Source organism: Schistosoma mansoni, chromosome 2 (genome assembly GCF_000237925.1).
Source record: "Schistosoma mansoni strain Puerto Rico chromosome 2, complete genome".
NCBI classification, from domain to species: domain Eukaryota; kingdom Metazoa; phylum Platyhelminthes; class Trematoda; order Strigeidida; family Schistosomatidae; genus Schistosoma; species Schistosoma mansoni.
Window position 1 is genome coordinate 31,495,800 of NC_031496.1, and position 13,531 is coordinate 31,509,330.

Here is a 13,531-nt window from a genome sequence, read left to right on the forward strand (position 1 = left end):
ACATAAATATTAAGTTATTTACAATGTTTCACAATCATTATCATCATCATCATCATTATCGTCGTCATCATTACCCAAAAGAACATCATTAATGTTATCACTAATTCTCTGATAAACATTCTCTGACAGTGAGGTATTTTCTGTTGTTGAAATCTTGATATATGGTAAGTATAAACCTCTAAGAAAAACTACCATTCTTAATGTTCGTAATGAAAATAATCATAGAAATAAATATACCAGGAAATTTTTTCAGTCTTCTATGTATATTAGATCAATTAATTAGCTGAATATTATCCTTCATAATATAATCAAGTACATGTCTATTGTTACAAACTTACTTACTTACGCCTGTTACTCCAAATGGAGGATAGACCGTCGACCAGCATTCTCCAACCCAGTCTTTCTTGGGCCTTCCTTTCTAGTTCTATCCAGCTTTTGTTCATTCTTCTCATGTCTGTCTCCATTTCTCGGAGTAATGTGTTGTTTGGTCTTTCTCTTCTCATTTGGCCTTCAGGATTCCATGTGAGGACTTGCCTTGTGACGCAGTTGGGTGATTTCCTTAATGTGTGTCTTATCCACTTCCAGCACTTCTTCCTGATTTCTTCCTCTGCTGGAATCTGGTTTGTTCTCTCTTACAGTAGGTTGTTGCTGATAGTGTCCGGCCAACGGATCGGAAGTATCTTGCGTAGACAACTGTTAATAAACACTTGTATCTTCTGGATGATGGCTATTGTTGGTTAGAAGTAATTACTAGGATACCTTGTTTAAGCTAAATTTTGTGTTATTTGTTATTTATCAGTAAAGTATATGATTTAGTGAGTGAGAACTCTAAATCATGTTATCCAGTATCGAAGTCATTGAACTATTCAGCATATGACTGGGCCTACTTAAAGACTAAGATGCTTACTCGAATTGATCTTTCAGAAACAATTAATGTAATATTATCTATTCATTAATGCTGATAAGATTCTATTAGTCAATCTAGGATTTGGATGTTTGAAATAAAAAAAGCTACATTGTATTGTCAAACCGCTTATATTAGTAACCGAATTGTGACTTGATAGTACTAGGAACTATACAAGTATAGCATTGGCTTCTATTATGTAATCAATACTATAAACTGTTTTTATACTGCGTAATGTTTGATAGTAAAAGAGTAAGCGTTCAAAACTCAAGTTTAATAGTTGAAAGCGTGAGTCAATTGAAGCTAGACCAAAAAGGAAAACCTGGAGGCACTGGATGGCCATTTCGTCCTATTATGGGACTCCTCAGCAGTGTGCATCCACGATTCCGCCTCACGAGATTCGAACCCAGGACCTACCAGTCTCGCGCATGAACACTTAACCTCTAGACCACTGAGCCGGTCAGAATCCAACGGTTTTATTGTCTAACTTTAACCAATCCATGAAGTTGAGCAACCGTTCACCAATTGTCTTCAGTAAGTTCCTATCTCACAACAGACGTGGTTTGAACTCCACTGGTCACTGCTTCTCAAGTTTAAATCATTTAATATCACCTCTGAACGATTTCCTAAACCATTTGAACTACGGAGAGTAAATCATCTAAAGTTAACCTTTGACTAATAAAGAAGAATTAATAACTTCTCAAATACAAATTGTCTTTTTTTGTGTGGGTGAACACCATTAAGCTTTTACTATCCGAGTTTCAGTATCACCTACTTTAAACATTAAGGTAATTTTGATGACCTCCCACATGTAATTCATTTCCTTGATATACCCATCTATATATCAGTATCTAATATTCTATCTAGGTACATCTCTTTCACTATAAAATTAGACTACTTATCAAAAATATACGTTTAACTTTGCTTTTATATTTCCGTTATGACACCTTAATCGATTTGTAAAACTAATTTAATCATTGAACTGACCACAATGAGAATTCTCCTCGAATGACACATCTCTAAACCGCAATCTGACAGATTACAGATGATTTCATCAGTGGTTACCTGACCAATTATATAGATTAGATATAAGAAAAAAAGTATTATATATATAATATTCAACCAGAATAGTATGACTATAAGTTACAAACCGGATTTAAAAAATGGATGGTTGCTAGCGGTAGAATCCAGGACGCGTGTTTCATCCTATTCGGGACTCGTCAGATGGATCTACTTACATCCCAGGGTTTATGTTCACCTCGGAACTCTAATCCAGACTGATTAATTTCAGTCTTAAACATTAGTGAGAAGATTAAAACAACAAATACAAATAAATCAAATTAAAAAAAGTGACAATGAACGATAAGGATGGAAATTAGATAACTAGCCAACAATCGTTGCATAACTAACCGTCATAACAATTCTAAGTGCTGAAGTACTGTAGTAGACGAGAACACAAGTGGGGACAACCTAATGTATTTGAACACAAAATTACAGAATCTCTTAGTAATGTCTGAGAACTGTACACTTGCGCGTGTTACTCCTAATGGAGCATAGGCCGCCGTCCAAGAGAACCATACAGTGAATACTTAATTTGCAAAATGTCAATTAACCGTCTCATACTTCGTTGTTCTTTCGTTTTTACACACTAATCATTGTTTGTTCTCGTTCTTTTTTCTTTGATCTTCATAACCTGCCTCCAGGCTTTTCACTTTTGGTTGATGATACATACTACTTATATCCGTCAACATCAGTAGCGTACACCACAGTAGTAGAAGTTATACATAAATTCAAAGCTTTTAATCACATTTTAACAAAGTATCTCAATGATATTGACCTATGTAACATTTAGTCAGCAAAGAAATCTAAGTAAAAAGTGGACTGTATATGATACTCCTTAGTATTGCTTATTAGCTATTGAACTTATGTTTTATTAATAGTAATGGACGCTTAGAAACTATTCGGATACCTTTAGTAAAAGATTACTGTTGGAATAAGACAATTAACTGATGAATATTGGTTTAAGCCGGTAGAACTGTTACACATATTGTTCTTTATACCGACCTTTAAATACTAACCAAACGGACATCGGAAGATAGAATCCATACCCAATCGTCTTATTCTATACTTTTAAGCAATTAAAACTGTCATTCATATGTAAAATATCTAAGTTAGTAGAATTTATTGGGTAGGAAATGAATAATCAAGGTCCTAAAATAACAAAAGTTTATTGATTTCTCCCCACAGTATATCAGTCAGTTCTTCTATCCAAAGGAGTTTAGAATAACAAATGCAGTTTTAACACTGTAAGGTCTGATGTGATAAGAGAGCTGTATATCTCAAAATGATATTGTATTTGTTCATGATTGTAGATTTGATAAGGAGTTATACTTAGGGACTATATTTTAGAAAACAAATGTTAGACAGTTTAGAAATGGGGTGTAAATACCCAATATACATTGCAAACATGAATTACTTACAAAATGAAAATGACTTCCGTTGATGAAATCCTTCATCTTTTAGTTCAGTGAAGTTAACATGGCTTTTATGATGTTGTACAAAAGTGTTAAAGTGCGTAAAATGAAGTTTATTGAACCCTTAGCCATACGAAGATTCAAACCCCCTTTGTGTATACAAAAACGGTTTGTTCTCGCCATAAACCTACCCTGCTGTTTATCCAGCGTGATGAGTCTCCATAATGTTTTTCTCATTATTTTCTTCGTAATCTTTGTATCATCTTACTCCCCGCTTTTTTAGTTGACTTGTTATTTATAAATGTTCTTAACAAGTTTATGTGTGATCAGATTGTTCGGAATGTATTGCGCTAATGCATTAGGTAATTCTGATAATCTTCGTCTTCTCATTACACTATCCAAAGTTAACTGAACCTATCAATATCAGAAAACGTCGTTTGAAAGAATTGGGGAAAACTATACTACCTTTTAAGACTCCCCATTAGATTATAGTTTTCAAAGTGATGAGTTTCAAATCAGCTAACTCGAAACTATTTAACTAGAGATTTTTTGTATTACGAGTTTTGGTTTTCATTTTCCTACTACTTAATGTTTTATAAGTAGTTTACTTGTGTTAACAAATTAATTGGTAGCAATATTAGCAATCAAACGTTGGTAAAGTAGGTATCCGTAACTTATTCATGTTAAGTACGAATTTGTTGACCAGGTGTAGGTGCATAGTAGAAATTAATGCTTTTTCAATACTTACTGACGATTACTGTTATGGAAAACAATTTATATCAAATAGTTCTATGTGAACCTAATTTAAATTGTAATTAATTTGATGCCTAAAGTATTTAGTTATCTTCAGATTACAGCTGATTTTATGCATTAAACTGGTACATTAAAGTGGTATAATAATCAGGCGGTAATCTTCACAGGGCGCTATGGAATGATTGACTTATCGTGCTAATCTTTATTCCACCTTGTAATCATTGAATGGAGTCCCACAATAGCACGAAACGGCCGTCCAGTGCTTCCAGGTTTTCAATGGTGGTCTAGCTTCAACTGACTAATGATCTCAACTATTGAAATTTTTTTCTTTAGGGTTGTTTTTGAAATTAATAAATCCAAAAAGTCACTGCATTCGCCATATAATACAAACGCAGTATAAATCTAAACATCCCTAAACTTAAAATTAGAATATCCAAGTGATCAAAACGATCGTGAATTCATTCAAGCTCACAAATCACGTAAACAATTAAGATACAAGTTTACAATGCATTTCAACCAATATATCTCACTAGGTGCCACTAACTACGGCACTTTCGACGTAGATTTTAAAGACCGACCCATAATTAATTGAATGTAACCTATCAACGGAACAGGATAAAGCTAAATAAATATATCACTAAACAATTGCTTGATATATTCTATATGTTCTCTTCTTTTCCTAACAAGCTGACCATAATTTAAAATAAGCTACTTTAGCGACCATAGATTATGGTGATATTTTATTCCTTTTGAGAGGCAAGAACGGCTATGTTTACGGAATACAATGAATTCTTCGTCTAGCGTCACACCTTCTCCATAGCTAGACGTAATCGAACAAACATAATTGATTTTAATAGTTGAGATCATGAGTCAATTGAAGCTAGACCACCATGGAAAACCTGGTAGCACTGGACGGCCGTTTCGTCCTATTAAGGGACTCATGATCTCAACTATTAAAATTACTATAATATCCACAAAAACCCCTTCTGATATCAAATATAATTAACTTAAAATTTTCGGTAACTGATATAAGTTGAAAATTTGTACAGTTAAACTTTGATTTAGTGGTTTGAAGGCTAAATGCTTACCGCGACCCACGAAGACCCTACAATAAACCAATGATGAGGTCGTGGGAGCGCACCAATGAAGGATCCTATACTAGCACGAAACAGACAAGGAATGCTCATTAGTTTATACTAATGTTTTCAATGGAGGTTAGTCTGTCACAAATACCAACTGACTGTGAAATCTCAAAAATGTATAATCCACTAGATAACAGAAAAAATTGTTTGGGATTCAAAATTATTATACAGTTTAAATTAAATTTCAAAAGGCAGGTGAGGTGATAAAATGTAAAAGAATTGATTTTATTAGGCAATTCAGCACTAATTTGTATAAAAATAAAAGCAATTTCCCCACAGACTAGTAAGACGTTTTCCAATAATTAGGAGGAAAAGCTAACCTTTGAAGTTGCTATACAATCTATGTTCACCAACAATTTATAATAATGACCATTTTAAATTAAGGGGGAAATTCCTGGGAAAACGAACAACAGTATTTCACTTTAATCTGAGAACTTTCAGAAACGTGTACCCTCAATCACTGAAAGAATCACATCTAAGAGCCACTAACATGTTTGAAACCATGATTATTTAATTACTAGTTCTGACTATCATGCCGAGTCAAATTGGCTACCTTTAAAATTACACGTAAGTACGTCTGCAATACTTATCAGATCATCAATTTCTATTCTTCTTGCTTCCAAATTCTCTAGATGAATAGGTAGATTTCAACAGTTAGAACTACGAAAAACCTTTTGCCAACAACTTACTCATGAGATAAATCCAGAATTATTTATGTTACAAAGCTACAAATTTTATGTTTCGTAGCGACACAACTATTGACCCAGTGAATCAGAAGCCGGTAAAAAGTATTTCAAAAGCCATGCCAGGACATGCATATTATTAATCTATAAGTATGAATGATTATCGCTGAACGACAATGAATGATGGTCGAGCTAAATCGTTAACTAATTAAATTTGAAAACCTTAAACCATAGGACTTCACAAAGTTAAGATGATAATCTTAGAAGCTGTAAGATGGTCATTTTACTACATCTCTTAAATGGATAAAATTTGTTGGGATGTAATATGATCTGAAAATAATTACAGAACACTGAAGTAGCTGTATAGATTACCCTCATAAGAGTAGAATCTGCACATCATATAGAGCAAAAACTAACGTCACGAATACAAGTAAAATCATTTATTCTGAATTCAACCACAAAAAGCGATCAAGAATAGGCTCGACACCCATCCTAAAAGTTTAAAGTTATCCATCAAAAAAGATGATATAGGAACAAAAATGTCCTGGACTGAATTCCAATGATAATGAACAGTGTTTATACACTTGCGTATTTTGAGTTCTTAAAACCTCATTTATAGGTTAGCATTACATCGGGATTTCAACCCTACCCTACTGCATCACCGATAATATTAACCTAAAATGACTTATTTGGCCATTCTGACCCTGTAAATACATTGAAGTTTTGGGTCATTTCTCCTTCCAAAAACAAATAAACGCAAATACCACATATAAACAGAATAATTCCAGCATCCAATAAACCTGATAGATATGGTCCTAAGAAAGTGTAAAAGTGTGTCAGGGAAAATCTCTTCAAAACATAAATATGTAAACTGTAATTTTAAGTTTTATTGACAGACAAAAATATTAACCTAGTCTGCAACTGGATTTTCAAACATGCACTTTATAATTAAACAAGAACTTATACTCGAAAAGCTAATTTATGTGTGAAAGTCTAATCAACCAAGGTCATCTTTAAAGGCGCTGATCTCAAAAGGCGTTTTTCAATAAGCATAGAATCCACCTTTAATTATTAAAACCAAAGCTGAAAATTATTAAAATGACTATAATTTGACCTGAAAGTATTATTCAAAGTTTGAAATATCGACCGGTAACAAAATCCATATGAGGAGCTTCAGTAGTAAATAATACAATATTTACAAATAATTGACATATTGCAAGTTTATATGACTAAAGAATTCTCTTTCTAAAACGGAACATTTTTCGCCGTTGCTTTTTGGACAATATTTTGACCTTCCCTCTTTAGGACAGTTAAAAGAGTCTGAGAACTCTCCAGAATCTGTTAAATAAAGCTAAAGTGATAAACAGATATTACAAACCTTCATATAAGCTGCCTCAGACTCTGCGATCGTTCTGTCATACTCATTCCGTGTGGACAGTTTTTTATCCAACGATTCATTTACTCTGCTAAGCTTATCATTGAGAACACTTATTTCTCTTTGAAGTTTAGCGCGTTCAGTTTCATCTTGTTGGATCTGTCGCTGTAAATCTTCTCGTCTTTTACAAAGCTCTTCAAAGCCTAAAATTTCGATCAGTAAGCAAGTAATGCCATACATTTTACAAGTTCATTATTATAGTTTTGAAGTGCAGCTCCTTGGTGAGACATGAGATCGAAAAGTCCTGGAGTTAGTACGTTAAAATCTAAGATCAAAGCACGTTTCTACTTGAAGATTGCTCTTAGGACTGGACACAGTAGTCTGAAATAAAAGGAATGGAGAAAAACGTAGACCAGTTTGGTAGGGATAATGAATGGGTAATAGGTAATAATACACAAATGTAAATTGGGGGTAGTCCAGCACATTAAGGAATATTAGAAATCTCATTGGATATCGTAAATACTTAACACATTTATAGAAAAGAACGATCGAAAAAATAAGTAATGTACAAGAATAGATTCAGGGCAATCTATTGAACTGAAAGTTTAGAATTTCGAACTTGTAGAGGGAGAGCAGTAGAGCAAATCGTGCGCTTTCATTGTCATGACACTAACCAAACATTCAAGATATTCAAATGATCCGACTGGTTCTGAATCGGATTCAGACTCGAGAAGAGCAAGTGTTCAACTACGAACGTTTTTTGTTCAAGCCTTTTAAATCTGGCATTTTCGCGAACCAGTAGATCGAAAGTTCCAAAAAGGCTTCAGGCAGTATGTTGAAAGATTAGGGCAAACGTCTAAATACATAATAATTTCTGTGCTTTCAGAGATTATGAAGATCATGGAAATGATTACAAATGATTCTTTTTGACTCTACTGACTCGAATGCTCCATTCGATATAACTGAATAACGATTTCTCACAGGTAGATCATATAGTTCAAACCAATGACCATCTGGAACATTTGAACATTTAGTGGAACATAATTGTACCATGCATATATCCAGAAAATATTTCCATTGGGCAGTTGGCAAAGTTGGACATTGAATCACGAGCACAAACCTGGGATCACTTATTACTTGTGTGTGTTTGATTTAGTGGTTACAAGGCTGTTTGATGGGAAGATCCGAGAATATTAGGTCGGTAGCTTCCATCCCTAAAATGGTGAAAATACAATCTGTGTTGAGATTTTATCCCTTAGAACTGCAGAAGGTATAACGAACAAGCTGGATTCTTCTCTCAAGAACCTGATATCAATAACCAGTTTGGGATTTTCATCCCAGAAGAAGAGATTTGGAATGTTGAAGTTACTCAGAAGTAAAGTGTAAGAAAAATCCTTTTCGAGAGCCTCTCTTGTAGCTTTTGGAAGTGAACTACTAACAAAGACTGATGATCCGGTTGGTATATGAAGTGAACGTAACGCATGAGAACCACGAGTATCCTTTACATCGCACCATATAGCATATTGGTAACTTATACTAGGAGATGGAATTTCATGAGGTGTGAGAGGAGTAGATAAGTAAGGCTCAGTCACAACAACCAGTATCTTATCTATTATCAAGAAGCAGTCGAAAATTGTCAAAGGAAAGTTCCCTTCCCGAAATATCTTCGGCAAGGGGATTTTCACTACTTACCATTTTACACTAATCCTTACTGTGAATAAGGGATTTTTCAAGTTTCATCCCTTTGCATTACTGTATAAGTAGCGAGTGAGGTGAAGACAATCACTGGATATTGCAGCCAACCAGTGAGTCATGTTGATGTGAATGTCTTCAAGCAATATGCCAGCAAGGTTTATATACACAGTCTCAATTGCTACGCTCATATTCAAACCATCTAAACTTAATTCATTTCGAGGCGTGAAACTATACGAAGATTTGATAGTGACCATTAACGTGTCAGGTGATTTGAGAGTTGCCTGAATGTGATGAGGTAAGGAGTTGAATAACACAATTGACGAGTTCACTGTTTGGAGTAAGTTTCACTGAAACATACCGTTACTGTTCTAGGAAGAATAACATCCATCGATTCATGTGTGGTCCAGAGATTTTGTCAGTGAACTTCTAACGATAATTGGGTTTAAATATTCTCCGTAATGCAGAATACTGTTAAATTCCCACTAAGTGTTGTTGGGACGGAATGAACAATTAAACTAGACACGGTGCACCCATTTGCTACGGCACAATAACTGGCAGTCAACAACGAATAAGTATTTTACATCCTGACATACCAACAATACCATGAACAATTGACTTGACCAAAGTCTATTGAACAACTAACAGATGTACAGTTATTCTGCTTCGTTGTGTAATACTCCGTACAGCTCCCTGCAAAATATTGCCCAGCCATGCTGTAGTTATGACGGCTGAAGTAGTTTAATTTGATAGGGGCAAAAGAAGTCCAATAGTGTGTATAGATCTGTTGTTTTTCAACTACACAGTCGTCGAAGCAGAACATGCTAGAACTAAGAAGATCCACGTCCGACAGTTAAAATTATAGAGAGGGTCAGAAATGGTGAACACGGGAACTTTGATCGTCATGATATGGTTCTGCAATGCCATCGAATCAGGATGTTCGATTTCTTGGTTTACTAAACTATTTAGCTTTTGAACTTTGATGGAGTTTTACTCCTCGTGAATTGTTTCCTTTTCGTTCCGTAATCGTCTCAGTTTTGAAGGTGCGAATCGAACAAAAATTACGAAAATAGTTTCAGTGGGATGGAAACACCAAAGCAGAATTCAAAACAAAAAATGACAACATCAGCAGTGTCTTCCAATGAGGCGATTGTAAAGTACTTCCAACTTGTTGTACGAAATGCATTTTTCAGATGTTGAATATTTACATCTGATTAATTCCTTTATTTAACTTTCTTTTTCGGACGCAAGAATGTTCATCTTACAAGCTTGTCATTTAGTCTAGATAGAACACTACTAACGCAAAAGTTTAAGAAGATCGAAGAGAAGAGAATAAGAACAGAAAATGATCAATGTGGAAACGAAGGAACAATGAAGTCTGAGACGACTGACTGGCATTCTGCGAATGAAGTATTTACTGTATGGTTCTCATATTTTACTAAGAGATTCTGTTCATTTAAAAGTTCATTCTTTAACTAATCACACACAATCTAATTATACTCAATATAGATTACTTATTATATTGATCTGCATATTTAATTAAGTTTACGGTTTATTCAAGGTAAGTTGATAAGGTAGCACACTTTGGTATTTTGTTAAATTCAATTTAACAAAATACCAACGTTCTACCACTTTGTTTTAAAACTACTAATTATTATTTATAAAATCTTTCAGATAAATAATTAATGGTGTATGATATTTAGTGTTATTTAAGGAAAGTCCAGTATTCAAAACATACTATTGAGCTCTCTTATGTGTCAGCTATATTTAACTGTTTTCTCTAATATATAAACATATATCAAGAATATTCTGTTGAGTTAATTTTGAACTTGTTTGGACGAAAATAGAATCGTCCAGTGCCTAGTTGTGGTTCGTGAAATCGTTGTAACCAATGGCTGAATGCATTGGGTGAAATGGCTTAGAATCTGCTGCAATTGTATAGACGGATCCTATCTTTGTCTAAATATGCGTATATCCCTTCTTCTAGAGTTATGTTACTTATGCCTGATTTTTTCTACTACTAATCTCGGATTGACAAAGACAATTTTATTTCGCTTTGGTGTTGTAATGTGGTATTTTGAATCGATGCATATATGAGCAAGGTTTTACATTGCTCATGACTGACTACTGTAAACTGTTCCAGGAAATGTCTTCCTGGAGTGAACATATTATTCGGTGTAACATGAAATTGTCGAATTTTAAGAACATCGTATCGTATTTACGTGTAGAGCTATTTTTCCGTAACCTAGATATTCGAATTTCAAGAATTATTCCGCAGGCCACACACCGATTTTCTTCGGGTATTAGCAGCTCCACAGTATTTACAGGATTTGTACATATGAAAGCGTACCAGACAATTTTTACATGGTCACTGATTTTTCTAATACAAAACAATGAATTATACGTGAGAAGGACACGACCAACATATTTTTCAACTTTGAAAAAATTCGATGAAGCCTAAAATATCTCTACCATCTCATGAACATCAGCATCAGACCTGTAGGTGTGCAGATCAATAATTTGAGATTTTACTAGTTTGATTCACATCTAAACTACACATCAATCAGAACTCTTCTATTGGTATCCCGCTCCAGTCAACATTAAATGTCGAGAAAACCAGTGCGTAAGAAGGTGTAATCTTATTAACTAACTGATACTCCTTCAGTGGTTTCCTCTTCCGAGACGAGTTAAACAGCCTAATCACAAAGCTCAATTATGAGATATGATATCGAAAATGGTTTAAATTGATGAATGAGGATTTTACTGACTATTAATGCTTTTCGTATCTATCCTGAAATATGACACGAAAATTAAATTCAAAATCGAAGGATGACATAAAAATGACTTGATGAAGGCGACAAAAGTACTTGGGTTCACAACAAAATGTCATCTGCAAAATAACATAAGGTTATGTAATTCACTCAAAAGAAAAGCTTCTATGCATTTTAAGATATATTTCTTGGTAATTTTCATCAAGGCACAAATAGGAGCAAGCAATAAGTAGAGTAGAAATGGAATGTAAAAAAGAAATACAACAGATAAGCAAAAATGAATGTATACGTGTATATATATATTGGAAAGTTAGAAAGTGTGATGAGTATAAAATTCAATTTGTTGTCAGTTATAAAGAGGATCAGTTGATAATAAAATTAGGTTTGATTCGTTTGACCTTCTTCTTCTTCTTGACCATGCATAATCATTCGTGTAAATTCTTTATAATCGAAATTCCCATCTTGAATCGGTGCACCATGGAATAATTCATCAACTTTCTCATTAGACCATCTATCCCCCATTGTAGTCATTAATTCACGTAAACGCTTTTCATTTATTACACCTATAAATGAATAGAAGAAATACATGACTAGCATTTAATTTAAGTGGTAATAATAGTCAAAAACAGCATTACTATGATTTTCGACAAGCATGAAAACCTGAGTTTGACCAATTTGTTATTGGTTGATTTGTGGCATCAAATATAGTTTAATATGATATAATAATCAACTAATTTACCGGTACTTGAGTATGAACCACACCACGTGTGAGAGCTAGTCATACTAGGTAGTTTTCCAAACGGAAGTGAGAAGATCAAGGTCCGGACAAACAACATTGTAGGTGAAAGTTGAACGCCTTAATCACGAACCCACCGTTCCAACAAAACTGCATCGTTATCTCCGAAAATGTTACACTTGTTGCTTGTTGAACTTTTCCTATCAGCTACACGTAGACCTAAGATTGTAACACATATCTATAAGCTCAAAAGAACTAGATGACAATGTAGACAAAGAGGATGACGCAAATAAACTTCGCAACGTGTATTAATATTAGAGCTGTAACTACAAAATCCGAAGGATTAATCTATATGATCTGTAAATGTAATGAGAATTTCCGTTTATTCTGTAGTTAGAGCACACACTCATTTGTCTGATTTCCATTGTCCCGTATGAGAATAAGTCATTCAATGGTATTACAACAGTTTATTCTCGAAATACCTTATATTTAAATAATAAATGGTAGTATTATATTTCGTTTACTAGCAATTTTCAAACCTTTTTAACGCGACAAATATGAAAACTTTTACGCAAAAAACTATACGGTTATTTGACGACAGAATATCGATTACGAAATGTACATAATGAGGGGAAATAACAACAAGGTTTGCTTAAAGGTCCTTTGAAATGACTGAGAATTTATTTTTTATTTCATTGAAATCACTGAATAATTCTTAATCATACCTTCATTTTGTACCAATCGTTTATAATTTTATCTTGTAGAGATATCAAATAGTTAACACGTGTAAACTAATTTATTTTCTGTTTCCTGCTATTAATTTGCTCTCATCAAGAAGGATAATGAATATCCTTTCCATAAATTATGAGGAATTCATAAAAATAAGATATCCGCCTGCGAGAAGTTTAAGTAACAAATATATAGTGCGACGGGTTAGATAGTGGAACTCATCTGCATCATCCGAGGTCAGGATAAATAACATTTAGGCAACGTGCCTGAAT

At 33.9% G+C, this 13,531-nt stretch overlaps 2 protein-coding genes across 2 annotated transcripts; one reads left to right on the top strand and one right to left on the bottom strand.

Moving 5' to 3' along the window:
* Window positions 1–7,224: 7,224 nt before the first annotated feature.
* On the top strand, window positions 7,225–7,502 carry Smp_002950 (putative 13 kDa deflagellation-inducible protein; the record flags this gene model as incomplete). The annotated part of the gene is made up of 2 exons (XM_018796373.1): window positions 7,225–7,296; window positions 7,428–7,502. The coding sequence occupies 2 exons, from the start codon at window positions 7,225–7,227 to the stop codon at window positions 7,500–7,502; spliced, it is 147 nt and encodes a 48-aa protein (XP_018650593.1).
* Window positions 7,503–12,172: 4,670 nt separating this feature from the next.
* On the bottom strand, window positions 12,173–12,391 carry Smp_103000.1 (putative myosin regulatory light chain 2 smooth muscle; the record flags this gene model as incomplete). Its single annotated transcript, XM_018796374.1, has 1 exon — window positions 12,173–12,391. The coding sequence occupies one exon, from the start codon at window positions 12,389–12,391 to the stop codon at window positions 12,173–12,175; it is 219 nt and encodes a 72-aa protein (XP_018650594.1).
* Window positions 12,392–13,531: the final 1,140 nt, after the last annotated feature.